Below are 27877 nucleotides of genomic sequence, written 5' to 3' on the forward strand. Positions count from 1 at the left end.
CACTTTCCCTCCCATTTGGGAGACGTTTTGCAAGCTAGCCGGCCAGTTTTGTGTTTTGGGTACGAAGAGGGACGGCGGGCGAGGGAAATCGCTGGTTCTAAACCCAATTCTGCACCCCCTCCTTTTCTGTGCGCTTCGACGTGATCACGAGATTAGGAGCTAAGGGAAAGAGGAAGACATAGCTTTTATTTAAGGCAGACTTGCTAAGGTTGTTAAAGTTTTCCTCTTTTAGAGTCAACCAGAAGAGAAATGCCTGAATGTTAATTGTGTGTGTGCCCTTGCAGCTTACACACCCACACTCACCCACCCCTTGAAGGCTTAATAGATGTATCAGCGCTTGTGGGCTAGATACATAGGGCCATAGGCAGATGATAGCTTTATTCCAAGTCAGAGCATTGGTCCCTATTGCTACACTAAGTCCCCAGATTTTGGTGGACTTCATTTCCCATCATTCCTGGTCACCAAGTAAACTTGCTGGGGATGATGGGAATTGTAGTCAAACAACATATGACTGCAGCATCTAGGTCTGGTCTTTACTGCATTGCTCCTGCTTCCAGAATTTCAGGCAGGAATCTGTATATATCTAATTAATCCCCTGGAGCTGGTGGTGTATCTAATGCAAGTAAGGCAAACAAGGAAAGATTGAAATGTATTGGGGCTAATTTCTCCAACAATGAGCTATGTGACATTGGGTGTCTCTAAGGCAGGCACCCCCAAACTCAGCCCTCCAGCTGTTTTGGGACTACAACTCCCATCATCCCTAGCTAACAGGACCAGTGGTCAGGGATGATGGGAGTTGTAGTCCAAAAACAACTGGAGGGCTGAGTTTGGGGATCCTGCTCTAAGCTAATGAGATCCAGTGCAATAATATCTGGCGTATGCAGCTGTATCCAATAAAGATCCCCAAACAGACAGTTCTGCCAACACATGGATAAGATTCATGTAAATGTGCATCTCTAGATGGTGATAAATAAGCAGACAGGTGTGTCTGTGTCCTGGGCTGTCCAACCATACTGAAATATGTAGTGCAAGCAATTCTTTATCACTGTAAATGTGGCAGCTCTGTTCTATGCGGCCAGCATTTTGTTAACTTTTGTTATATATGGTTGATAGATTTTTGTTAATTTTCAGGGGAAAAACCATATGTTGGTGCTCATTCAATAAATTGTGTGGGAGAGTGGTTGTGACCAGGCCTATGAGGGCAAATGTTTTGTCTCATAGAGGGAAGGCTCATGCCAAAATATGTGGGACAGGCTGGGGTGGAGATTGGGGGACTGAAAATTACTTTCCCTTTTGCAGAAATGACTTCAAACCATTACAGTGGCACATGGGGTTTGCAGTGCTTCATTCAGTGAAAACAACAAAAGCACTACGATTTACAACTGCAAGAAAAATATTGCACATTACCTGCATAGCTGGGCTTTGCAATGCGAATTGGTTTGACAAACTCTCTCTCCTGCACAGGCCCCAGCAAATCTCCTCTCTTACTCTCTGATCCACCTGCCGCCCCTTGACTGTGCAAAACCCAAGACTCGACTGCAACAGGCCCTTGAATTCCAAACTCCCTCTCTCGCTCTCTGTGACCCACCTTCTGCCAACGCTAAAACTCTCTCTCTCTTAGACTCCTTCTCCCAGACCCACCCTACCCTCTGCCCATGCAATTTTGAGAATGAGGATGAGCTACGTGAAAAAAGGTATCCCGTTTGAAGTCCAAACAGGACAGGGGACACTCTTCTCCCAAAAAGGATGGTCACGTTTTCTTAGGCACAAGTGGCAACCACTGAGCTATGGCTCTTTCCCGAGGCTTTGACTTTTCCTCAGGAATAGGCTTGTTCGGAAATTCTTATAATACAGAAGAACTTGGCATTTTGCATTGCAGTCTGTAGCTTCAGGTGACTTTTAAAGCGCTGTCAGATGTTCTTGACAGTCTTGCTGACTCAAACTTGAGTCAGCCAGCCCTGATTTCCTTAACGATTTGCCTCTTTTAACTTTCCTCTGACAGCTTTGGTTTCCTGCAATTAATTAGAATTGTCTTTCTATTATTAGAACCCCTTCTACCAAACCTTGCTTCCAACTGAGCTGGGACTGTATTCTGCCCAAAATTCTTCTACTAACATGTCACTTTCCTTTCTTGTGATTGGAACAGCCATTATAGCTGTGCTTCTCAACCGACCCTTAATCACTTTTACTTGGAAGTGAATCACACTTTCCCTCCACTTTCAGTCTGCTGCATCATGATCCATACTATTACTAATGATCCCCTTACCCTAGAAACAGATATTCAGGGGCTGCAGAATAAAGGGGAAGGAAGGAAACCTTACTTTTGTTCTGGAAGGGAACTTAGGATCTAAGCCATTATGTTCATGCATCAGTAAATCCACACATTCTGCTGCTGTTAACCCCATTCTGTTTTTTTGAAGAAATTTGTGACTCACTGAGCCAAACCCAGCCCACCAGGGACTAGGTAGGCCTCTTCTTTTTGTTCCCTCACCACGACTAAATTGTGAGGTAGGTGGTGATGATGGTTATGATTATCAAACAGAAAGCAAGACTACTTGTCTAGTATATAGTGGCACCTTGGTTCTCAAGGTATATAGGTATATAGTGGTACCTTGGTAAACAACTTGGAACTCAAACACTGCAAACCCGGAAGTGTTCCAGGTTTGTGAACGCTTCCGTTCTGAGCACCACACTTCCATTTTGAGTGTTTAGCTGAAGTCTGTCAAGTTTTTTGCTATTTATTTTGTATATTTGTTTTTACTGCTTTTTTGTTTTGTTTTTGTGACTGTGTGGAACCCAGTTCAGCTATTGATTGCTTGATTGTGTGACTGCAGTACATTGTTTATTGCTTTCATTTTATCGATCAATGGTCTTGTTAGATAGTAAAATTCATGCTAAATTGCTGTTTTAGGGGTTGTTTTTAAAAGTCTGGAATGGATCAATTTATTTTGCATTACTTTCTATGGGAAAATGCACCTTGGTTTTGGAACGCTTTGGTTTTGGAACAGACTTCCAGAATGGATTAAGTTTGAGAACCAAGGTACCACTGTATTTATACACAGCAAATGTCTCCACTGTTCTGCTGTTTTTAGCAACTCATGACCCCCTTGAGTCACCTGCAGGCCACCACAGAGTAGGGGCTGCAACATGGACGTAGCCAGAATTTTTATTAGGGGGGTGTTGCCAAAGTTTTTGAGCTTTTTTTTTTTTAGGGGATCTGCCAGAGTTTAAATGGGATCTGTCAAAGCTGATAAGCCTTTTTGAAGGAGATATCCCCCTGAAGTTCAGTTGAACTTACTTCTGAGCAGACGTGGTTGGATTGCATGGCTACATACTGATTGTGGTTCTGAAGAACTAAATCATAATTGAATGTCTTGACTGCCCTCTGGCGGTCCTGATGAAACAACGCTCAGACTCAAGTTGGCAAGGAATGTAGTAGCAAAAACAACAGTCTTGTGGCTTACAGATTTAGTCATTGGAAAGCTTATGCTATTAGTCCACTTACAGTAGGGCTGTAGTCTTTATCCAGTTCCCTGCAAGTAAGCCCCAAAGAGTACAGTCGGACTGATGTCTGAGATCGCAGTGCAAGTCTGTTTAAAAATATTAGGAACAAGGAGGCCTAGTGAAGCTCTCTTCCCAGACCATTGCTTCCTTTCCCTTATGAAATCTAGAGCAACTGGCTTTATTTCCCATCGTTAGAAAATACCCTACCTGTTTCTGCAGTCCTAGAGTGTTTACAACTAGCAGGCATTCTGTTTAGATGAGTTGTTGCTTTCTATTATTATTATTATTGTTGTTGTTGTTGTTGTTGCTTTCTATTGTTATTATTTCATGTAGTTTTAAAAATACGGAGGATTGATTTTTCATGACTGGGAATCATGCAGTACCTCTGACTTGTTTGTGGTTGAGTCTCCTGCAGCCACTAACCTGCTGTTTCCATCCCTCTATGGCCACCATGAAATCTTGAAGCAAAGAGGTGGCAAAGCAGGGCTTCATCCTGTGCATGAATAATACAGGCAATTGCCTTTTCCTATTGTTACTGACACCATGCAGCAAGCTGTTAAGGAGTTCTCACATGGATTCCAGTTACCAGGTTACATTATTTAAGGTGGGATGGGAAGTTGTACTTCTTTTCAGGTATCCTTAAAAAAAAACCCTCATCCCCCCCCCAGGTATAACTGACCATCTGATCTAACTTGAAATGAATCTAGTTCACGTTTGCCTTTTTTAAAAGCAAACTAGTTTAGTTCAAGTTGACCCAAATGAACCTTTTCATAAAAAGTCTGTCTTCCGTCATCTTCCCCATCATTCAGAATGGTACAAGCTGAAGTTTAGGGCCCAAAATTAAATCAGAGGCCACAGACTTGTAATTAGATGCCTGGCATACAGAATGTCAACTGGTGAAGCTTTCTCATCATTGTATTTCCATACTCGAAAGGGCTTGCCCTGTTTAATTTGTGTCAGTCATACAGCTGATAAAAAGGCACAAGGCATTTTTTTTCTCCGTTCAACGGAATGAATTCATTCCAAGCCTGGCCTAAAACAAACTTGAGTACAAAAGCACCCACTAAAATATCAGTAGCTTATATATTGTGTTGCATTTTCATCAAAACAGAAAATTGCAGCAGAGGCTGATCATAATGTAATCAGGTTGAATTTCATGCATGGGGGAAGCTTATGGGATTTGTCAGGAGTGAATTTCTCCACTTAGGTGAGAAGAGTACAAGGACTCTGGCTGCTCTGTACGGCTCTTGTCATCAACATTTTAAAGCAGCCTCCAGAGCATCTTTCACCAGGAAAGAAAATACTTTGTCAAGCAGGGAGGAATATTAAAAATATGCTAAGAAGATTAATGCAAGGTTGTTAATATACCTCACCAGTTTGCTATCATTAATCCTGTCAGTTTGAAGAATTTTATTTTGTGTCTTCAGTCAGGTTTTCTTCATAGAGACCAACAGTCTAGTTTAACTGCCAAGGTGCCTCAGAGCAACTAGAGGGCTGTTCAGACCGCACCCCCCCCCAGTTCAGTTCAGTACAGTATTATTATTTATTCAGTATATATATACCACCCTTTATCAAAAGATCCCAGGGCTGTGTACAACATTATGGAGCATCAGTAATAAAAAGGCTATTTCATGGTGGGTGGGCTCCTCCTCTGGGCCTCAGCAACTTACAGGACTCTCCTCAAACAGGGTATTGTTGTTTTAACCCACAGATGGGGAACCTATAGTCCTGCATGCCTTGCTAGACTACAACTCCCATCATCCCTGACACTTATCCCTGCTTGGCTTGGGCTGATGGAGTCTAACAACACTTGGACGGCTGCTGTTACCCCATCTTTGGCTTAATCCCTTAGTGCCCAACTTCAAAGTTAGGTTGGATTGAATTGAACTGAACATATATTGTTCCCTTGTGACCCTCACTACCACCTCCTTCTTGCCCCTTTCTGTCATGCGTTTTTGATTACAATCTTCTTGGGGCATTGATGGCCCAATAAAATGAATGAATCACAGCTAGCCTCACCCAGTTCAGTGGAAATGACTGCCTAGTTTGATGTGCGGAGGTGCGCTGCTGTAAATTGTCAAGACTTCCCAGATGTTTCTTCTCAGTAAAGAGGCTTGGTATTTCTTAACTGTTTTTTGCACTAGGGGGCTCCCAGGAGTTAGAAAGAAACAGACAGAAGGCTGTTCTTTTTGGAAACAAGACATCACACTGGGGTTTTCCAATGCAGAATTTAAAATAGCTTAAAAAATAATGACGAAAAGTTCATGTAAGTGTGTAGTAGTTATCTGGAAACAACCGCCCTGTACAGTCAGAGCATTCTGAAGGTCTGTAGAGTTTGCAGTGAAATCTCCAAACATGAACTGTAGAGTCATGTGTGACTTGTGTGTTCCAGGACTTTGAACACAGAAATACAGGTTTGGATAACTTGAAAGCTTGCTCCCTATTTTGTGACAGCTTGGATGGTCCTAAGAAAGATACTGCCCAACTGTGGATTTTGGATTTTTTATTCTTTTTTGGATGGACCAGCACAGTTTCTTTTGTGTTTTTAAACGAAGTTTTACTAGACAAAGACTGAGACAAGCTGTGTAGGTAAGATGCTTTTTCAAAATAATGAACTTAAGTGATTTCTTGTTCCACTGCAGGGTGTGTGTGTGCTTGTGTAATAAAGTTCACAGACTTGTACACATTTGTTTATTATCAGTAGAACTGTTGCTCTACTGCTCTACTGCTCTACAAACATAAAGGCTTGCGAGCACTCACACCAATCTGCTGCAACAAGGAACAGCTTACAGTTGTTATTTGCAGTAGCATAGTTTTGTGAATACATCCAGACCATTTTTTGAGACACTGCTTATGTATGCAATTAATAGCAATGTACCTTTAACGCAGGGCCAGGAAGCATTTTAATAGTTGGCGGGTATGTTTAGCTCAAGTTAGGCCTAAGAGAATTATAAAATAATGTAAGCATGCCTGATTGGGGTAGGGTAGGGCAGCTAATGCAATATCTGAGCATAATTATAGGAGGCAAAAATGGTTTTATAAAACATCTTCCCTATCATTAGCATGGGAAGAGGAAACTCTGATTTCACTGAATCACGGAAAGATGTCTCCTTTTCACAATTGTAATTACATGTTCAGTTATTGTAGATAATAAATTCATTTTGTGCTGTGTTTGGAAGGGTATTTTCATGGGTTTCTATTTGATATACATAGTATGGGACATTTTAATATCTTTTTCCTTTCAGTGTGAATATAATATATACCCCAAAATATATATTCCTTAGCTGTAGCTTTAAAATATAAAGATTTACATGGGTTTAAAAATAACTCCACAAATGATGATGACTATAAAATGGTATTTATAATTCTCTCCTCTATAGCCCAGAAGGGACTCCCAGACTTTTCCTACTGTGACTCAGTTAACTGTGTTTACACAGCCGACTCCATTCATTCTCTGAAACAAACTCACACCCTCTGTGGTGGCAGATAAGATTTTAACAGCTTGTTGGGGCAGCCTGTCAGATTAATTACAACTGAACACTCACATTCCTTGGGCATTTCCAGTGTGTGTTTGTGTGTGTACACCACACACACACACGAAGAGCTGGAAAAAGAGGAGGAGAAATCCGATAATTTAGAAGGCATGCATCATCACCATCACCATCCTAGCAGGCAACCAGTGAATTCCTAAGCTACATTCATCATGTTGATTCATTGGAGAAATGAGCTTCCTGGATCAGACATGCCAAATTTTAAACTGGTTCATTTGCTCTCTGTGCGCACCCCAGTTGCTGAGACTCTGGAGTGGCAGGTGCCCAAGGACCAGAAGGAATTTGTTGTTGGGCACAGCCTTTGTGATATATCTGGGGTTCCTTGTCAGCCAAGTAGGTCACATTGTCCCACAGCACAGAGTGAGACCCCTGAAAGCAAATTCCCAGAATCTCCAGGATGCTGCCCAGACTCTTTCCCTCGAAATCCCATTGGATGACACCTTGTTGCTTTCTGATCTGGAAAGACCCCAGATGGGAACAAATGATACTTCAGCACTGCCCAATGTGGTATATATCACCTTGCGGTCCAAGCGCAGCAAACCTGCCAACATCCGAGGCACCGTGAAGCCCAAGCGAAGGAAGAAACAAACAGTACCTTTGCACCATGAAAATAAGGACCCATTGGTTGTCGCTGGCCAGGAGAAGAGCTTAATCCAAAAGCCACTTCATGGGACTAATAATTCTATGAATAAGAGGAGAGCAGGAGCAGTCTCAGAGAGAGCAAGGGAGCACCAGGAGAAGTTCAGAGAGAAAGAAACACCCAAGAAAGACAAGAGACATTGGAGACCTCTGGTCAGAGGAGCAAATGTTCAGCCCAGTGCCCTGGAGAGCAATATCAGGATGTACAGCGAAAGCCCACCATCTTGGCTGAGCAAAGATGATATCTTAAGTATGCGTCATCTGGCGGATTCCAAAATAGAGAATATACAAGAGGCACCTTCTCAGTATGGAGTACTTCTGGTACTTGAGGGGGCTGCTACGGTTAACAGGTCAGCCGAAGGAGGTGTTTGCAGCCAAGGGCACTGTGGCCTCATGAAGAGACCTCTTGACATGAGTGAAGTGTTTGCCTTCCATTTGGACAGGATCTTGGGGCTGAACCGGACCTTGCCTACAGTAAGCAGGAAATCAGAATTCGTACAAGGTAATTGGTTTACATAATGGATAGGAACCCAGGGCATTCCTACCCCCACCCCGGCCCAACTATTGGGCATGTGTGTTCAATAACCAGAAATAAATGCAGTACAAATACCCTGAAGAGTAGAGTCAAAAGATAAACAGAAAACCCTTCAGATAAGTGAAAAAATGATTTCAGGTTTCCAGATAAACTTTCGCTCTTTGGAATGTATAAATATTCCAGGTATCAGCATGTATATAAAATGTGGGAGGGGGGAGACTCCAATTTTGCTTGCATGGTAATTAATGTAAAGCAGAGGGTGTGAGTATTTTTATTTAGATTCATTATCCATAGTTAATATAAAAGTTGCAGAAAGTGATGAGAAGGGAAAATTGATAGTGTGGCAGAGCTTTGAAATTGTCATCAGATATAGCAAACCACATCAGGGTTTTGGACAGGAGGACTTGATTGGATTTTGGTTTTTTATACTAGAAAACTTTATGAGCCAAAGATAGTGTCCCTGATGGAGCTGTGCAATATCTGTTAACTTCTGTGGGCAAACTTGTGGATTTAATGGAAGATGTGAAACAGCAGTGCCTGGTGGTTTGTGCCCCGAGTTTAATTTAAGAAACATCAGGCAGTTCTTCAGATTGATTAAGGTGAACTGTGGGGCCCTTAATATGATAAAAGCTACATTTCTTCCAACACCACTGGTTATCACAGATGCATAGCACCGACATTTTCTGTCACAGGCAGACTAGAGGACAATCAGCCATTATCTAGTCTCTATTCCTACTGTCAATGAGAAAATAAAAAATAAAAAAGGGGGGGGGAGAGTAGCAAAGTCCCCAGAATTCAAACAATGAAAAAATATAACGATGACTTTGCTTTTAACTCTTTTTTATTTCTCAGTGTGCCAAGGGAAGATGCTGAATATTTTAGGCATTGAACTTCAAGACTTCTTATGTTAGGCGAATCTGGAAATGAAATGAAAATAAGACCAAAATAAAACCACCTTGGTATATGTGTCTCATAGGCCACAGTTGCGCTAAACTATGGCTTGGGCAGAAGTTTCAGTCAGAATAATGTAATATAGCACAGTGCGGTAGTGATAGCTGGAAAAGGTAGCACTGCATTTTAATGAATCAGTGCTAAAGCTGGCTTGCTATTTATGTTCTAATTTTGACCTAGAGCAATCATTACTTTATTTTATACAAAATCTGTTACCAGCATTAAAAGACGAGTAAAGGAAAAATAAAATAAAAATCCACTGGCAGCAGGCTGCAGAAAGCAGATAAAATAACAGTCTCTGGTTTATCTACATTTTGTAAGCTTTCCCAGTGGCAGACCCTACGAGAGTGTCAATAGATTTCTCGGAGCAGCGATGTGCTTTCATTGCTTGCTTCCAAGAGACAATCAGGTTAGCAGAGCATAGAAGGCACATTATGCATATGTTATTTTTAGTGAGAGCTTTTACTGCTGCAGAGCTTTCAGAAGGAATGAGGTAATCCATTTTAGGGATCCTGGACAGTGTGATCACACAGATGATTGACTGCAGGCCCCTTGTGGACAGCTCTTAGCCTAACGTTAGGAAGCGTTGCTTTCAGTCTGCATTATTATTCTAGATTGTCAGACTGAATTTCTCTTTCTTTTTCCCTTTCTCATTCTCATGTTCTGTCCTTGGTGATGTTCCAGACATGAAGAGCTGTTGTTATGCAATGAGTAGGAGGAAGTGAATAGCCAGTTTTCATTTTGGTTATTTCTCGACAAGCAGTTTCTTAGCTACAGATGAGATCAGAATGCAGAACAGCCACAGCTCACCACTTTCCCCAGAAATGTTCTGGATTTGAAGCATCCCCTTTTAACCATCAATAGTAACTGTGGACTTTATCCACTCAACACAAGTCCCACTCAAATGAATGGGAGTTCTTCCAATGATCTCTAATGGGCCTTGTGTTGGAGAATCTTTTGTGGTGAAGTGGAAATAGACTATTGTTATTTTGGGGTCAGAGGCAAACCTGGGCTGCAATCCTGTACTCACTTAAAGGTAAAGGTAAAGGTACCCCTGCCTGTACGGGCCAGTCGTGACCGATTTTGGGGTTGCGCGTCCATCTCGCTTAAGAGGCCGGGGGCCAGCGCTGTCCAGAGACACTTCCGGGTCACGTGGCCAGCGCAGCACACGGAAACGCCGTTTACCTTCCCACTATAAAGCGGTACCTATTTATCTACTTGCTCTTAAGAGTGCTTTTGAACTGCTAGGCGAGCAGGAGCTGGGACCGAACGACGGGAGCTCACCCCGCCGTGGGGATTCGAACCGCCAACCATACGATCGGCAAGTCCTGGGTGCTGAGGTTTTACCCACAGCGCCACCCGCATCCCTTAGCCTGTACTCACTTAGTCTGGCGCTAAGCCTCACTGAACTCATTGGGATTTATTTCTGAGTATGCGTAGGATTGAGCTGTCAATTAGTTTTATTCACCAAGCTCTCTTGGACCCCCACATCTCTGTGATAGAAAAGCAATATATACAACCCCCCCACAAATGAGTAAATATAAATCAAGAAAATCAAGAAAATCAAACACATTTGGACCCTTTAGTTCTCTCTTATTCAGCAAATGTATTTCCAGGTGAGGTTACAGAAACATTTGTACCCAGTGACTTTCTCTGTCTGTTGAAATCCAGCTTTGGGGCTGACATCTCCACACGATGTCTCCGTTTCAGCCTGCCTCAGCACCAATGTGATATATAAAGACAAATTTGCTGCCATGTTAACATCTCACAAAATAAGCTCCTCAAAGCTGTCATTCATTTGGTGGAAGCCTTTTTTCAGAGATGCACTTAGGAAGCTCATATAAAGCAACTTTCGCTTGCATTCTCCCTTGCTCCCCCCTTACCCCTCTCCTGCCTGAAGTCCTTTTCACATTTGACAGCCTAACAAAATGCACTCTGTTTGCAGTTGCCCAAATGAATTGTGAACCTTTCTAAATCAAGAGAATTAATTCACATTGTTCTGTGACACGTCTGCATTATTAGAAGGGAAAGCTGACTCCTGACAACTTTCCCCCCTAAGATTCATTACTGTTGACAGATCAAAATTTATAAAGGCATGGGGGCTGCAAGAGAGGGAAGCCTCCCATAGTTCTGACTTGCAAAGCAAACAAACTATAATTCGTAATGTCAGTTGCAAACTTGCTGCTTTTGTCCCTGAGCTCACATGTGATGTTGGCTGAATGAAGGCCCTTCATCCCAAGGGGTGGGGGTGGGGCAGTGGAGGAGGATGAACAAATAGGTATATATTAAGGGAGACAAACTTGCAGCAAGCGCATAGATACAGTTCCTCAGCCATCTGTGTTTGCTGAGCCTGGATTGTGAGCAGTGGCAAAGATAAGAATAAAGGTTTCTAATATATGTATACTTTGGGTAGAATAGGTCCAGGAGTCAAAGATCTGTTTGGGGCTTTATTTGGTTGGTTGGTTGGCTGCCCCCAAACCTCTACATTTTAAAAGAAGAGAGTGCATGGGGGAAATTGTTTTCGTTGTTATAAAAATGTCCAAACCTTAGATGAACAGAACTAGTTACATGGTTCTCTAGATCTTAGCCTGAGGAAATATGAAAGCAAGAGTTTTTATATATTATATATTTTCTTTTATCTTGCTGCTTCCTCACAGCAACCTGTGGATGCTGGATTAGGTTGAGAGACAGGGGCCGTCCAGAGGTTACCTAAGGAGTGTCAAACTGAGTAGAAGTCTGAACCTGCTTCTCCCCAGATCTATTCCAGCACTCAGGTTTGATGCTTTTACTTAGCAGAGCCACTCATTCGTAAGGAAGGAAAAGATTCCACTCTAAAGGAGGGCTTTCTATTAATGGTGAAATGAATAATCAGGGAAATGATAGATGTGTGGGGGAAACTATGGGGTGTGTGTAAATGTGAGGGAAGCCATCTTGAGGGCCACTTGGGCGGAAAAGTGGAATTAACATGGGGGAATTAAAAGCAAATAATAAAATAAGCTGTACGACAGGAATGTCAAGGCACAATCGGATTCCTGACATGCAGAGTATTTTATTATTTATAGCTCTATGTTTGCAACATGGACTTGATTTGGCAAAGATCTCTTTATCCACAAACAGATCAAGTCACTGAAATGGTGAAGAAGCAGGTTTCTTTGGCGGTGTTGAAACACAAATGTTGTCAGAAAAAAACAGCTAGTGGCAAGAGTTGGGAATAGCTAATTGCTTGGATCCAAAGGAATTACAAGCAAGTTCCTCTTTCTCTGCAGTACCCCGTGGCCCTATTCCTGAATTCCATTCCTTAATAATTGGGAACTTTGGGGGGACAGTATGGGATGTAGCACTTTGTGGGGTAGGGGGAGTGGCAGAAATTGAGTGCCACCATTAATGAGTAGAAGAGCCATCCACTTGCTCAACAGCAGGTTTTGCTCCAAGCTGTGATTACTTTCAGATTGGAAGGTATTAACTATGGCAGTCTTCATTGCCACACTAGATCCTCTTGCCTTGTCATCCTCTCTAGTCAAATGCGCTGTGCAGGGTTTTGAACCTGTGAAGAGAGTTGGCTGTAGGGATGTTCACACATTACACTTGACAAATGTACTATCTTATGTACCTACTAGTTTAGCTGTACTCATGGACAGTTATCCACCCGTTAATGTTCAACGACTGAGAGCCAGTGTGGTGAAGGGTTAAGAGCGGTAGTCTCATAATCTGGTGAATCGGGTTCGGGTCTCCGCTCCTCCACATGCAGCTGCTGGGTGACCTTGGGCCAGTCACACCTCTCTGAGACTCCTTAGGCTAGTGATAAAGTGGGATATCAAATCCAAACTCTTCTTCTTCTTCTTCAGTCTGCGTACATAGCAACTGAGCTCTGCAAATCACCATGTGTACCTTCTGTCACACAAAAACTTGTATGTGTGTAGAATCAGCTTTCCATCTGTGTTCAGCGTAACATGTGAACAAACTCTGTTGGACGAGAGCTAACAAAACATCTTAAGCTTTCTTAGAAACATTGCCTCTGTTCACGTCCTCTGCAGACGAGTGAGAAGCAGAACTTTAACCCTTGTTGTTGCTGGCAAAAGTACCGCAGCAATGCTGGCTAAGGAACAAGCTCATATTCAGAGTTGCCTTCATCTGAAATATACTTAGTATGAAAGAGCATCTGACTGACTTTTAGCCTCATTGTGTTTGCTCACTCCGTAATTGGTCTTGTACCAACAGAGGCTGGGAACTTGGCCCAGACAGAAGGGGAAGCTCCATTGATTCCATTTACCATGTTACTCTAGCGATCGCCACATGCTGATAAGCGTAGTCAGAGTGCCGCCTTTAAAAAAAGAAGCAGCCGGCAAGCAACGTGTTTATGATGCTGTCCCGCCCCCCCCCCCGCTTAAAATTGGACGTCATCATTATGATTAATGTTTGGGCAAAGGACAAGGAGAAAACCTGTCCTTGCTGAAGTATTCAGTTTTATTGCATGCCCTGGATCAGATTTAACTACATTTGTTCACAGCTTGCTTTCATATCCTGATATTTAACATAATTACCAGGGGCCAAAGGAAGATTGAGGTAGATGGTTTTTTTGCTGTAATACTGTGTGTACTATTCCAGTCACTTTACCTCAAAGAGGATGTTGTAGAACTGGAAAAGGTTCAAAAGAGAGGAACCAAAGTGATGAAGGGACTAGAACCACTCCCTGAGGAATGGTTATAACAGGGGTAACCAACCTGGCACTCTCTAGATGCTATCGGAGACAGTCTCTCCTCATCCCTGACCAGTGATCGTGCAGGCTGGGAGTCCAACAATATCTGGAGAGTCCCACCTAGGCTGCTACTGGGTCACAGCACATGTTTGTTGGTTTTTAGTTCAGAAAAAAAGACGAGTAAGGAAGGAAGTGATAGAAGTGTGCATGGTGTAGAGAAAATGGACAGGGAGACGTTTTCCCTCCCTCTTCCACAATACTAGACCCTGAGGGCATGCAGTGAAGCTGAATGTTGGAAGATTCAGGACAGGCAAGGGACAGTGCTGCTTCACACTCCGCACAGCTACACAATGGAATTTGCATCCACAAGATGTAACCAACTTGGATAGCTTTAAAAGCGGATTGGACAAATGAGTGAATAGGGCTATCAGTGACTACTAGCCACAATGGCTATGTTCTCCCTCCACTATGAGAGGCGTTAGGTTTCTGAATGCCAATTGCTGGGAGTCACAAGTGGGGAGAATGCTATTGCACTCAGCCCTGCTTGAAAGCTTCCCTTAGGCTTCTGGTTGGCCACTGGTTGACTAGGATATGGAATTATATGGGCTTTTGACCTGATCCAGCTGGGCTCTCCTTATATTCTTATATTTGTGTACCCCACAGTACAAGCTATAGGTCATATCGGTGATTATTTTTCCCCTCCTGCATGTCTTGGGCTGGCCCTGCTAGCCTTGTATTGTGACAAGGGATGGGTGAATCTGTCAATTTCAGTATTTCTCAGTTTCTCATTTTCCCACTCCATATTTCTACATCAGTTTGTGATTTATTTATTTTTTAAAAAAATTAAGTCTGCATGAAAATTCATCAGTATTTTGATGCAAATTTCTCCCAATATACAGTACACATCTTTTTGTGCAATTTTGCCTAATCTACAAAAGTTTGCAAAACAATTTCACCTTATATAGTGCATATTTGAATGCCGTTTTTCATGAATACATACTTTTTGTATGTATTTTGTATGTATATACTTAACCCTGGCATTTGTATTTTGTACATATTTCTTGGCACAAGAATTGCATTGCAAAATTCAGAGACAGTATGTGTTTGTTGGAGGGGGATTTCCAGCCGGTGGCAGAGGACAGAGTGACTCCAGGAGACATAGGTGTAAAAACCCAAACTAAAACGAAGACTTTATTACTAAACAATAAACACAAACTCTGGTGGATGTTATTCCTGCAGGCAAGCTACAAAACTCAGCTTTTTTCCTTTATAGCAACGGTCAGCTGCAGCCAATTAACCCCAGAAACTTCTTAAAGGTATACACACATGTTTCTGTGCCGAATGTCCCCTAACAGTGTTGATTTCCAAAAATGACTGTTTCAGTTTGCATATGGATTTGAAAGTGTGGATGACGTAGGTTCATCTATAAATGCAAATGGAACTGAATCTCTCTCCCATCCCAAATTGTGAGCTGCCAGGATTTTGATAAACCTTCACAATACATGAATTGTGAATGAGCTGTGCTTAGTTTGGTGGGTCTTAATATTGTGCAGGTCTGGGTTACAATATTACTCCTCCTTAAGTTGGAAAACCTGCTTCGTAGGACAGATTTCCCATGCCCTTTGTTTGTTAGTCTGAACTTCATAGAATTTCCCCTTTCCAGCTCCAGAATATTCAGCCAACATCTTGTGATTCACATTTGCCATGCAAGTGGTATTACACTCTGCAGTAACAAAGAAGTCAATATGGCACCCTTGATTCATGCCCCCATCTGTACTTGCATAGACTTGCAGGTCTAGGAGTGATATCCTGGGAGATGGTTGTCTGTATCAGTGACTGTTTTAATGTGTCCAGATGCAAGGGAAGGCAGGGGTCTACTATTACAAAAGAAATAATTTTTGAATGTATAGCTAGCTACATTCTGCGAACTTAACAGGGGATGTGAGGGATACTGTTATAGTTTTACAATGGAAATGCCTATGGCAGCAACTCTGGGGTTTTGGCAAGGGCTTTTCGGTTCCTCTTGCCTTTTTACTTTGCTTAGGCCACTCCCAAAATCTTACTGATGCGTTGCCATCCTTTACACTTGTATGCATGGACCTCTGAGAGCAACTTTAGTTCTGAATCCTTTGGAGGTTTTATAGTCTGTGGTTTAATCAGTCTTGTGTTTGAAGAACCAGGTGACTGAATCTGCAGAAGAGAACATAGCTTTAAGGGAAAAGCCTTTAAGGGAATTAAAGCCTTTAAGGGAAAAGAGCCAGGCAAGAGTTCTCTAAGGTGATTTTTTCATGTTCTGACTATGTAGCAGAATGTAACAAAACTGCAATTCTTACATTAGGAAATCTGGAGGATACGTTAGTGTAGACGAGGCACTAAGTTGCTATGGAGATAGAAACCAAGTTAGGTAAAAATAGCTGGTATGTCAGCAATGCTGTGTTTATCACCAAGCTAGTGATTCTGCATTGCGCTCTCTCCCTCTCCCTCCCCCTCTCCCTCCCCTCCTTCTCTCCATAGTTTTATTTCTTGCTCAGCTACTTACAGGACAAGAGTTAGATCATCTGTTGTGCAGATGGCCCCAGCTTCAATCCCTGACATTGGGTAGGGATGAGAAATCCTATGTGTCACTGTTAGTTGGCGTACACAATACTGAGCTAGATAGACCAATGACTGACTCGGTATAAGGCAGCTTCTTCCTATGTTCCTATGAGCTCTGTGTGATCCATATGGTGCATGGTTTTTCTAATGGAAATGGAGAGTCAAAATGGTGGGATGATGGGAGGTTGGCTAGAGGTTCCAGGTTCAGTGCAGCACAAGCATTCCCATGGCTGCAGTAATAGCTTTTCCTGTCCAATCCTGGGGCATTTCAAAACAGCAGGCCACAGAGTTGCCATTTCCTTTTCATTCCCCACCTACAGTGTGGCTGGATGCTAATGGAGTCTGCTTGCTGGGAGGACCGGTATATGTGTGTGGAAGCTTAATGGTTTCTGCTTCTAGCTCAAGGTTTCTATTATATCAGCTGAGGCTAAATAAAATAGATGACATTATTTGAGGTGAGAGACATGGCCTTTCAGTCACACTGGCTGGTAGATCTGCTATGTGAGCTGTTGGATCATTTAGCTAAACATTTATATTTGCTGTTTCTACTGAGGGGATTCCTTGTTCACTCAAGGGATCCTTTAATGTAGCTGTGACTTAGGGTCCCTCCAGACGTCTTCTGCAACTTGCTCTTGACACAATAATAGTGAAATAATGGCGGATTTATTCTGCTTTCATTTGCAAATCTTCTGCAATGCTGCCTCATTATTGCTGCCCAGAGGAACTGTATTGCAATGAAAGCAGGAAAAATAAATAAATGAATATATTTGTTTATAAAATGTTATGGGGCGCTTAGCAGGAAGTTGCAGGATATGCACTGGTAGGAGATGAAACAGTGTGGCTACACCAAAACTTTTGCAGTATTGAAAGCAGCATCACATATGACTACCCTGGTAACATCATGAGCACCAAGAATCATGGATGTAAAATAAGAAGACCTGGAGGAATTCTTAATCAGTAGAAAATATATTGCAGTATGGCTAAAGATTTCCATTAGGATGGGCTGCAGAAGAAATTATGTTTATTTTATTCACATTATAATGTGACACTCAATGTCTTCCAGCTTTGCCCCTTCTGTATTTCTTTGGACAAGGTTTATTTGTTTCAGTTGAGTCTGTTTTGGCCGAACACATTGCAGATAGCACTGTTTGGGATGATTGATGTTTGCTAGGTCTGTTTCCTGTGAATCGCACACATTTCCGTTGATTCACCTTAACTGCATTTTGTTCTTTCCACATGGCAAGTTTTCACATTTGTTCAAGACAAAACTTTTGTATCTCTCTCTCTCTCTCTCTCTCTCTCTCTCTCTCTCTCTCTCTCTCTCCTATCCCCCTTCCCCATCATGAGCCCATGGGAGGAAGTAAGGAAAAAGAAAAACAGGAAGGGCTTCACATGAGGAATGTGCTTTTGTAAAGCAAGACTGGGTCAATGTACAGAGGAGACATGTACTTCTCTGATTTGCAGGGAGAAAAACACCCCATGACCTGTGACTATAGACATACTGGCTGGTTTGGCTAGAAAGTGGGGGAGGAGACGGGGATGTACTTTGATCACTAGACAGAGCAATCCCTTCCTCACCACCCTGCTTTAATCTCCAAATGCCCGTTCATATACCTGATGTGACCCAGTTGGGGAAAAACGCTAGGGAGGGGAAAGCTGTAGGCAGTGGCGTAGCGGGGGGGGTGCAGGGGGGGCCGGCCGCACCGGGCGCAACGTCTGGGGGTTAGGGTTAGGGGGCGCAAATCCACGGGTTAGGGGGCGCAAATTACTTGCCTTGCCCCGGGTGCTGACAACCCACGCTACGCCACTGGCTGTAGGTCATGATTGGGGGAAAGGGAAAGGTGTGATATAAATGTAACAATGAAAATAAACCAACAGAAATCTGTGCTGTGGCTGAACCACTTTGGAAAGCTGGTGTGAGCTAATATGAGAGAATTCTCTTCTACACATAAAAATCCTCCCTGAAAACTGGACAGAAAGCTTCCAGCCTAGCCTCCTCCCACACACCTAGGCTTGTTTGTGTAGGGAAATGTTTTTCACAGGGAGTATTCCCTGTTCTGATCATATATAGATTGGAAGTTGGTGGGCAAGACTCATTTTAACAGTGAAATGGGAGAGAGGTTTGCTAATGCTTTCTTTCTCTCACAGCTGACTACCCATAGTCCTTTGCTCCAAATGCTTTTCTTCCTTTCCATAGCAGAAGTAGGCAGGAAAGAGAGAGACAAATGCCTGGAGAAAGAGACTGAGAGAATGTAAGGTAAAGTGGGGTTGGGCAACAGGGAAGGAAGGCTCAGTGTCCCTCTCCTGCACATTTCTTTTATGTTTGTGATGCCATTTGCTACTGTGTGGCTGGGCCCACCAGCACCACACTTCCAGTTCACAATAGTAAGAAAATGCAAACATGGTGTGATGGGCATCCAGTTCCAACTGGGACCACAGTGGGGACAACGGGGTTAATCCCCCCTCTCCCTACATCACAGCTCCAATCCAGCTTGAGGCTTCCCTAGCTGGCTTATTGCTTTAAGACAAAACTGTTATATTGGACCAGATTTATCCCTTGTGCTCAGGGTTTCATCCTCATGTGGGAAGTTGGAAAGTTCTAATCAAGTTAAGTTTCTTTCAGGAAGGTCAGATTAGGCATGGTCAAGGCTGGTCAAATCTAGTTGGGCAAGGTACCATTCAGCAAGAATCAGGACCCTGGACAGCTCCTAATGGGCCTTGCTAACTGAGCTATGAAAGATGTTGCTCCAACAGGGCACCATCTGAAGCCAGCTGTTTTCCTTAAAGGACCTTTGCCTGATGTTGTATCCTTTGACTTTTGCATGGTGTGTCCTAGACTCTAGGAAACAGAGGAACTGTTCAATATGGTTTCCTGAGTCCAAGGAAAGAGGTAGGGGCCATATCCTTTGGTTGGGAGGGCATGGGAGAAGCTACTGCAGGTCCTGCTCTGGGAAAAGTGGCTTGAACCTCATCGTCATCTGAACACTGTCAGGGATCACGTCACAAACTATGTCCAATCTGGCCCTTGGGTACCCCTAGAATTCTGTGGGAGGGGGGAAGCAGACACCCACCACTTCATGTTTAGTGTGATCTTGAGAAGTAGGCATAGTCACCTCTGCTTCCAAATGTAGAGCTAAGCAGATTTTAAAACATATGCTTTCAAATGTGTGCTGTATAACATATGCACCATGCACCAAGAATGCATGAAAGCACTCTATGCCATGTGCTAAGAGTTGCCCAGCTTTTATCTTGGATAGCCTGAACAATCTCATTGTATGTTTACCTTTGGGAGTGATTCAGCCACATATATTTTATACATCCTGTCTCTCTTAAGATATTGTAGTTACAAAATCATACATCGCTAAAGAGGGAAAAAAACCCCAAAGTGGTAAAGATGAGGCTATAAATCTATTTGTTATAAGATGGAATTCATGGCTTGCTCATGCATATATCATTTAATGATGATGCTCTCATAAATGAATATTGCTTTGTTGAAATTGAATGTGCTACAGAGATTTACATCAGCTGCTGATCTGTCAAACCACTTCTAATCTATTTAATATATCTTCTCATAAGGATGGATTGTTTTAAGCGGTTTGTAGCATAAAGTCAGCAGTTATTCTCAGACAGTGATGATAATTATAATGTCCAGGGATCTTCCTTTCCTGTGGTGGCTTCCTTTACATGTGGAGTATGACCACATTAACCAAAGTAAGTCAAATCATTGCTGATTTCTTATTCATCCTACCACATCCTTAGAATACCTCTTTAAAAAACATGTGTGGAAAACTACTGTGATTTTAGGAAATGCCTACAGAATGATCAAGGGTTGAAAAATGCAAATCTTAAGTACATTAATGGTTTTGTTTGGTCTTTTTATTTTTTCTCATTAGATGATCAACCATGTCCTATTATTCTTTGGGATACCTCCTTGGCTCAGACCGATAATGAGACACACTCATCATTGAAGCTAACATGGGGGGCTTACAAGCAACAGTTAAAGCAAAAGTGTTGGCAAAATGGCAGAGTACCCAAAACAGAGTGGGGATGTACAGATATCCATCACTATGAGTGGTCCAAGATGGCACTACTTGATTTTCTTTTACAGGTAAGGCAAATGGAACTTATTGCCGGTATAAAGGATTAATTATAGCAACACATTTTATTGAATAAACTATTTATATAAAAAATTCTAGTGGTAAAGGAGCCACATTTGGAACCTGCAATGCAAAAGTGTTACAGAAATTAGAAGTCAAAACTAAGTATTATAGAAAATTCTTACCCAGAGGGCAAATGGTTGACATGTCCTAGCCCTTCCATTATAACTCACTCACTTTAGAAATAACTGAGGAAATTCTGGTCCCTTTGTGTCAATTCTTTACTCTTAAGAACTGCAAAGAAGTCTTTGTGTTCCTGACTAGGGCAGAAGTAGCAATGTTAGGTTACAAGTTTGGCAATTCAAGAACATCATTATGAAACTCTCTGGAGCTTGAAATCCTCAGAGTTTTACCATGATCCACAGAGGATCTCCTTCCCTGCCCCTGATCAAATAATGACCATGTAGGGGAGTCATCTTATTCATCTCATTCATCTAAGTTCTTACAAGGTAAGATTCTTCACTTTGTAAGCCCAGAACAGGAGGCTGTTTATTGATGAACAGTTTAACACACAACTGCATGGGAAAATGAAAGCAACCACAAGAACAAGCTAAAGGGTGGAGTCATAGCTCCAACCCATATAATGGGAGGCAATGTTTAATTCTATCATTACCTATTACTACAAGGAGAAACATGAAATAATCCTGGCTAGGTGTCCTTAAATAAATATACTATCCAGAGCATGTGATGCTGGCAACAGGGCACTATTAGAGTTCCGTTTCTACACATGCAGCTTTCAGTCATTCCATTGGTGCAAATCCAGGAGAAGGTTCTGGTTGTCTGTAACTTCTAGTTACATGTATAAATTGCCCTTTGATTTCTAAAACAATTCAGCTTTCTGCACACTTGTAAATTGTAAATTCATAATGGCACGTAGGTAGTACATACAGTATTTAAGTATAATTCATATGCAAACACTATAGGTTTGGCTATTACAGGACATTGATTTCTAAACTAAAAATAGATTGTCACGTCTAATGTCTCTCAGTATATCCCTGAGTATGTCATGCTTGGCACCCAATAGAAAGTCATGGTATTTATTGTACGGATACTAAACATAGCAACAGCCATACAGGAATAGCATAGAGACTGTAGCAGTCTCAATGTGTTCATTTGGAACCATTAATATTTCTCTCAGTAATGGAGTATATAGTAAATGGTCTTCTCTCTAGGGAACCACATTTAAGCCACATTAGCTTTGAAATTTAGGAGCCTGTAACGTAAACACTGCAGCTTAGCAGAAAGCATGGCACCATTATCATTATTCAGAAATAGTAGCTGGAGTGTGTTGGTAAACTGAAGCAGTCATAGCAAGATGAAAGAACACAAAATATGGATTTATGTTTGGGAAAGAGCACATGCTGAGTTTACCACACTGAAATTTAAGGAAGCGATTTCTGGAAGAAAGACCTGCTCCCTGCTGCAAGGCCCATTTCCACCTGACTTAGGGGGCAGAGCCCAGACTCACCTTGAAGAGTTAAAAGAGGCTCCTAGGAGGCCACTGGGACATTGCTGGAACAACTCTTTGATTGGGGCAACTGGCTAAAATGTTTTAAACTCTTCTAATTTTGGTTCCTCTGTTTTATTTTTGTTGGGTTAGTGTTGGTTACATGTTTAGTTGGGGTTGGCGGCTATTTTAATTTGGGTATAACTGTAAACTGTTTATTGTTGTTGTTGGTTTCTATTGATTTATTGGTTTGTTTGTTGCTTGTGTAGGATATTTTGTTTTTAAATGTTTGATGTTTTGTTGTACTTTTATATATGTTGTAAGCCACCCAGAGTGACTGGGGAAACCCAGCCAGATGGGCGAGATATAAATTATTATTTTATTATTAATAATAATGCAGAGGAAATTAATGACACAAGTAGTGCAACATTTCAGAATGGTAAATTGCTATTTGGTCAGATGGTACTGCTACTATTAATGCTGCACAACTTGCAACATGATGTAGTCTCCCTTTGTATCCTCCTCACTCTCTTCCCACATAGCCTTGTGCATGGGAGCTGATTGCCACTGACCTCTTCCCCTTTGGTTGACATTCCAGGCATACACAAATGGATGGGCAGCTCTTTGGAGGAGAGTGTTGCAAGCATGCAACTGTACCTAAGTGGCTGGATTGGGCCCAAACAAACAGATGCTTGCCAAGAAGGAATGATAATAACAAACATGAACATGCCAAAAATTGCACATGCAGAAGCAATCATGCTGAGCATGGAATATATAGGTATCCTGTAGACCACATGCCCTATATTATAAGAGCTGAGCAAAACATATTTCAGGAAACTTTTCTTTTTTGCAGGCTACATGTATGTTTGATGGGAATATGAGTGTCACAACTCTAGGTAGTTGTCAATTTCCCTATACATTTGTACAGGCCTGTCTTGTCTTCAAATGTTAATAAGGTTCTGGGAATGCTAGGGTCTATTTTCCCCCCGTAACATGTGAAACAGCTCCTCTACAGAGTCAGAGAAATGGTACATGTAGCTGACTCTTCTCAAGCCTGGAAAGCAACGCTCCAGGGAGTCAGGGAGCAGCAGCTCTGTATGAATTAAGGATGTTAATTTATTTCTAAAGCTGATGAACAGTTGTGATGCCTCACGTTCACACGTGCTTTAGTGGCATCCCATAAACCTGGTAGATGTTTTCATATGATTGCATCTTGATGATTTACCTGAATTCATTTTCAGATCTACCATCGCTTGGACAAGAACTGCTGTGGGTTCAAACCGCGCAAAGAAGATTCCTGTGTCCAGAAAGGATTGAACCTGAAATGTGATGACCAGGATAATGTTGATTTGACACACATTATCCAGAGAAAAGATGATCCAAGGCATTTGGTCTTTATAGATAATAAAGGTTACTTTGACAGAAGTGAAGACAATCTGGATTTCAAAATATTACAAGGCATAAATGAGTAAGTTCTATAATATACCAGCAATGTGTATAGGGTGGGGAGCTTCCTGGCCAGCCAAAGGCTGAATGCAGATCTCCAGGCCTCTCTGTCTGGCCATACATTGGCATCAAGCAACATGGCTGGGGAGCTGTAAGAACACTGTGATATTGGACTCTAAGCATTATCCCTTTCCATGTGGATAATTGTGGGCTCTTGACCTTGATGTCTCTCACTACACTTTGATTAATCACTGCCCTCTCCTCTTCATGCCTACCTTCCTATATACAAAGCATATTATATGGAGATCTCACAAATATTGCTCATTGCTGTTCCTGTTCCAACTCTGCTTCTTGAATCTTCAGCCTTTCACTGGTCTCACCACTCTTGCTACCTGCTCTTTGCTTCTCACTTGACATACTTGTTTTGGGGAGGACTGAACTCGCCTTGCCTCTTTTACATTTAATACAAGTGAAATAATGATGTATAAAAATAGGAAAGGCTTAAATCACTGACAAAAAAAGGTGTTCCTGTGAAATTTGATCAGAGCTGACTTGTTTGTTTACTTGCAGGTTCCCTGAATCGGCAGTCTCTGTGCTGAAAAGCCAGCGTTTGCGAGAGAAGATTCTACAGTCTTTGTTCCTTGACAGAATTTTTTGGGAAAGCCAAGGTGGTCGTCAAGGCATTGATAAATTAATTGATGTGATCGAACAGAGGGCCAAAATTCTTCTTACTTACATTAATGCTCATGGGGCAAAAGTACTGCCAATGAATGAATGAAGGCCTAGTCCTGTGCACACTTACATGGGAATAAGAAACACTGCACACAGCAGGACTTACTTCTAAGTAAACACACATAAGATTGTGTCGAATGGGGGAATGAGAAAGAAACTAGTTCTAATGAAAGGGTCACAGAGTTTCATTAAATAAGAAACTCAGACAGGCACACCTGATGTGGAACTTGTTGACAATACTTTTAATTTATAAAGCACACATGAACAAATGTTCAAACATTTTTTAAATAGATATTCTCTAAAGGAGCCTGAGATGTAAGCATCCCAAATCACTTGCTTTATAAACCATACTTATATCTATTTTTGTTTCTACTCTGGACACCAATAATATATGGTAGAAGTTTCACCATTTATTTGATTTCAATAGATATTGCTCACTTTAGGGGAAAAACATCTTAGACTACTTATTTCAATGGGACTGTTCTAAAAAAAGTGGTTTTTAGGATCGCTGCAGACTAGCTACAGAAAAACATTTATAGAAGGATCTTTCTGTTTCTTTCCAACAAAAATAGCAGATCCCAACTGCTGTTGATATTTCTGTATGTGTCAAGTATTGTTTAGTAAAAAGACCAAATTCAGTTTTCTTGGAGTTAGGAGTATATTTTATATTTAGTTTTTTTTAAAATAAGGAAACATGTTATCCATTGAACTAAGCAGATGTTTCATGGTTATGTTTCATACTTGCTTTTGAGGTTCTTTTTAGAACTTGTCTACAATCTCAATCATTGTTCAAAAATTCTGCAGAGAACCGTCTACCTTTGTTTAGCTGTTTAACCAATGAAATCAGGTTTTCAGTATGTAAAATACTGGCAATTGTAATTGTAGTTCTTGAGTATTCTATGATATCATAAAACATGACTTTGAAGACATTCCTTCCAGTTAATATATTTTTAAGAATACTGATAAAACCATAATTAAAAGGGACATGAATATCGGTATTGTCACTAGTATGGAAGCTTTACATAAAGCATTGTGTTCTGGTTTTTCAATCTCATTGTTAGCATATAGGCTTTGAACTCATGATGGGATGGAGGCAAATGCACCTCTAGTATCCTGGAGATAGAGTCTGCCTCAAGAGTCTTTAGTATTTGTATAGCTTCATAGTGACCAGCTGCATTGTCCTGTGTCTCACCAAAGAATCCTGAAATGTATAGTTTGATGAGTGTGTTTTAGAGTATGGATTAACCAACCTAAGTCTCTGGGTCATAGGTTTCAGGTCGTACAGAATCTCATTCTCAGGTGGTTGCCCTTTATTCATTCAGCTGCAAATGACAGAAGGGCTTGGCTGAAAAGGGAGTCAACTGCCTCAATGGAAAGCATAAAACCAACCCCCCCCCCAGGCCACAACACCACTGCAATATAAGTTCTCAAAGTAGCTTCTCCCCTGTTGTTCTTTGTATGAGAGATTGCAATCACTCCTGTATCTAATTATACACACGCATGATGGCGGCATGCTGAATGTAAATGATTGAATAGCTCATATTATGATGGCCTATGTTTGTCCCTGAAAGAAAACTGCCCTTTTTTTGTATCCATAAATCCAACCCTGTGTTTTGTGTGCCCGTTTCGCCAACTGTGGCTTGTGCCAATCAAGCACTCGCCACAGGCATTTACATGCTATTACATTTTTTTTTCCTGCTCACCTTAACTGCTGGGGCAAGGGTGACAGCTAAATTAAGCAGCAGGCTTTTATTCCAGCCTGGGAAACGGGACAAAATGAACTATGAAACAAAGCTTTCCCAGGCAAACACAGAGCAGCGTACCCTTGTTTCAGTCACTTATTTTGTAAGAATCTGTATCAGGCTACTTTCCATTTATGGGCGCATGGGATCAGACATATTTTCACATTCCAGACTAGTCTGAAGCAATGGGAGTAGCAAGGAATCCAAGCTCTTTTGTGTGGGAGAAATATTCAAGAAAAATATTGGGTGAAATGCCAACTTTTAAACAACTCTGAATATTTTCATAATTATAAAATCTAGGGATGTTTGCTGGCTGTTCTCATGCTAAGGAATCCCCTGCTTTCTCTTGCTGCAAATGATAAAACAGGTCTGTTCAGATCCCCATTGCAGTGCCCACTTATTTACAAAACTGTGTTCATTGTTATTGTTGTTGTTTATTACATTAAGGAGAAATGCTCCAATTTGGAGCTCAGCATTACACACACGAAACACCCCCCCCCCAATATTTCCCATCCAGTTTAATAGAGACTTGTGAATAAATTCTTTTTGCACGCTTGGTGCTGGGAGTCTTTGCATATACTGGAGAGATGGGTGTTCATTCCTCCATGCTCTCAAACATTCTACCCAAGGAGATAAGGCTTGATAAGAAATAGTCCCTTCTTATGTCTGAACTGGCAGACAACAGAAATTATAATCAGACTCTGAACTTTCTGGGACTTTTCTTTGTGGTCAACATGGAACCTGACCTGAATGTGCACTGTCCTTTTAAAACACATTGTATTAGACCAGCAGTATAATGAAATTTTAATGAAACTCTTGCTGGCAAACATTACTGTAAAAGATGAATTGTATTGAGAGCAGGCAACTCTATCCTTCTGCTGAAATTAGTCTAAAGATAGAAGAAAACATGTATAGAAATTAAACAATGAAAGTAAAAACCAAGCAAACATGTATTTGAAATATTAGCAAGACTCACTAGACTATTAATACAGAGTAATGTGGATTGTGTTGTTGGTAACAACTTTGCAGTTGATTCCATCTATGTTTGTGCTTTGAATTTATGTATATTTTTGCAGCATTAGCATATTTCACTTGCACTGCTGATGTTAAATATATTTTTGGTTTTATAAGAGGATTTTAAAAAATGTCTCTGCTGTTGTCTTGGTAAAAATAATAAAAAGCTAAAAACAGTATTTCACAGCTTTATAAATATTGGATGCTTTGAAGTAATTATATTAACTCTATTGAAAAGCACAGGTCGGTAATTTATTTTTAAACTTGAATAAGCTTAGCTTAGAAAAACAACCCAAGATAGATTATGAAACCTTGTTTGATGGAAATATTTTTAGTTGTTTATTCATTTGACTTGTAATGGTTGCCAATATCTTGCCTTTAAATATATCCTCTGGGTTTTTCTGTGCTTGCTCTTCCAAACATATTTAGGTTCAAAGCTAATCTTGTGTATTTGAGGTGGAAAGCAATGGCAATAACTTCAAACAACACTAACTGGCTGATGCTCAAAATCATGTCATACTTCTGGGAATGTACCACTTAAGAATGCAGGTGGAGAACAGGGCTTATGCGCACATGAAGGGGCATAGCTGGACAAGTCATTTTGGCACCCAAGGGGGGGGGGAGGGAAATCCCAGAAACACCTCTTCCCCTCCCTAGCAGTAAAAATACAACATTATTTTCTTCCCTTTCATGACACCCAGAATCAGCTGCCCAAGATGGCTACCTTCTTCTGCCTAATGGTAGGGCCAGCTCTGGCCAGAAGGCCACATGTTTAAATGCTTTCCCAGGTAAATAAAAATACATAAAAGTGCATTGCCTAGGCCAGAATGTGTTTTCAATATGTCAGGGTTTTTTCTTCTTCTTGAAA

General features: G+C 41.4%; 1 protein-coding gene across 1 annotated transcript; it reads left to right on the forward strand.

The window, feature by feature from the left end:
• Positions 1 to 6888: 6888 nt before the first annotated feature.
• On the forward strand, positions 6889 to 27518 carry GASK1B (golgi associated kinase 1B). Its single transcript, XM_081875367.1, has 4 exons — positions 6889 to 8196; positions 20365 to 20579; positions 23317 to 23543; positions 24092 to 27518. The coding sequence occupies exons 1-4, from the start codon at positions 7227 to 7229 to the stop codon at positions 24297 to 24299; spliced, it is 1620 nt and encodes a 539-aa protein (XP_081731493.1). The 5' UTR covers positions 6889 to 7226; the 3' UTR covers positions 24300 to 27518.
• The last annotated feature ends 359 nt before the right edge of the window (positions 27519 to 27877 follow it).

This window comes from Podarcis erhardii, assembly GCF_964252035.2.
Source record: "Podarcis erhardii genome assembly, chromosome: 9".
NCBI lineage: Eukaryota > Metazoa > Chordata > Lepidosauria > Squamata > Lacertidae > Podarcis > Podarcis erhardii.

What these genes read in the sequence shown, in the direction of transcription:
- GASK1B (XM_081875367.1), top strand. Translation starts at nt 7,227, where the DNA reads ATGAGCTTCCTGGATCAGACATGCCAAATTTTAAACTGGTTCATTTGC. An exon ending in GAAATCAGAATTCGTACAAG is followed by an intron (nt 8,197 to 20,364) that starts GTAATTGGTTTA and finishes TTTTCTCATTAG; the next exon opens with ATGATCAACCATGTCCTATT. An exon ending in ATATTACAAGGCATAAATGA is followed by an intron (nt 23,544 to 24,091) that starts GTAAGTTCTATA and finishes GTTTACTTGCAG; the next exon opens with GTTCCCTGAATCGGCAGTCT.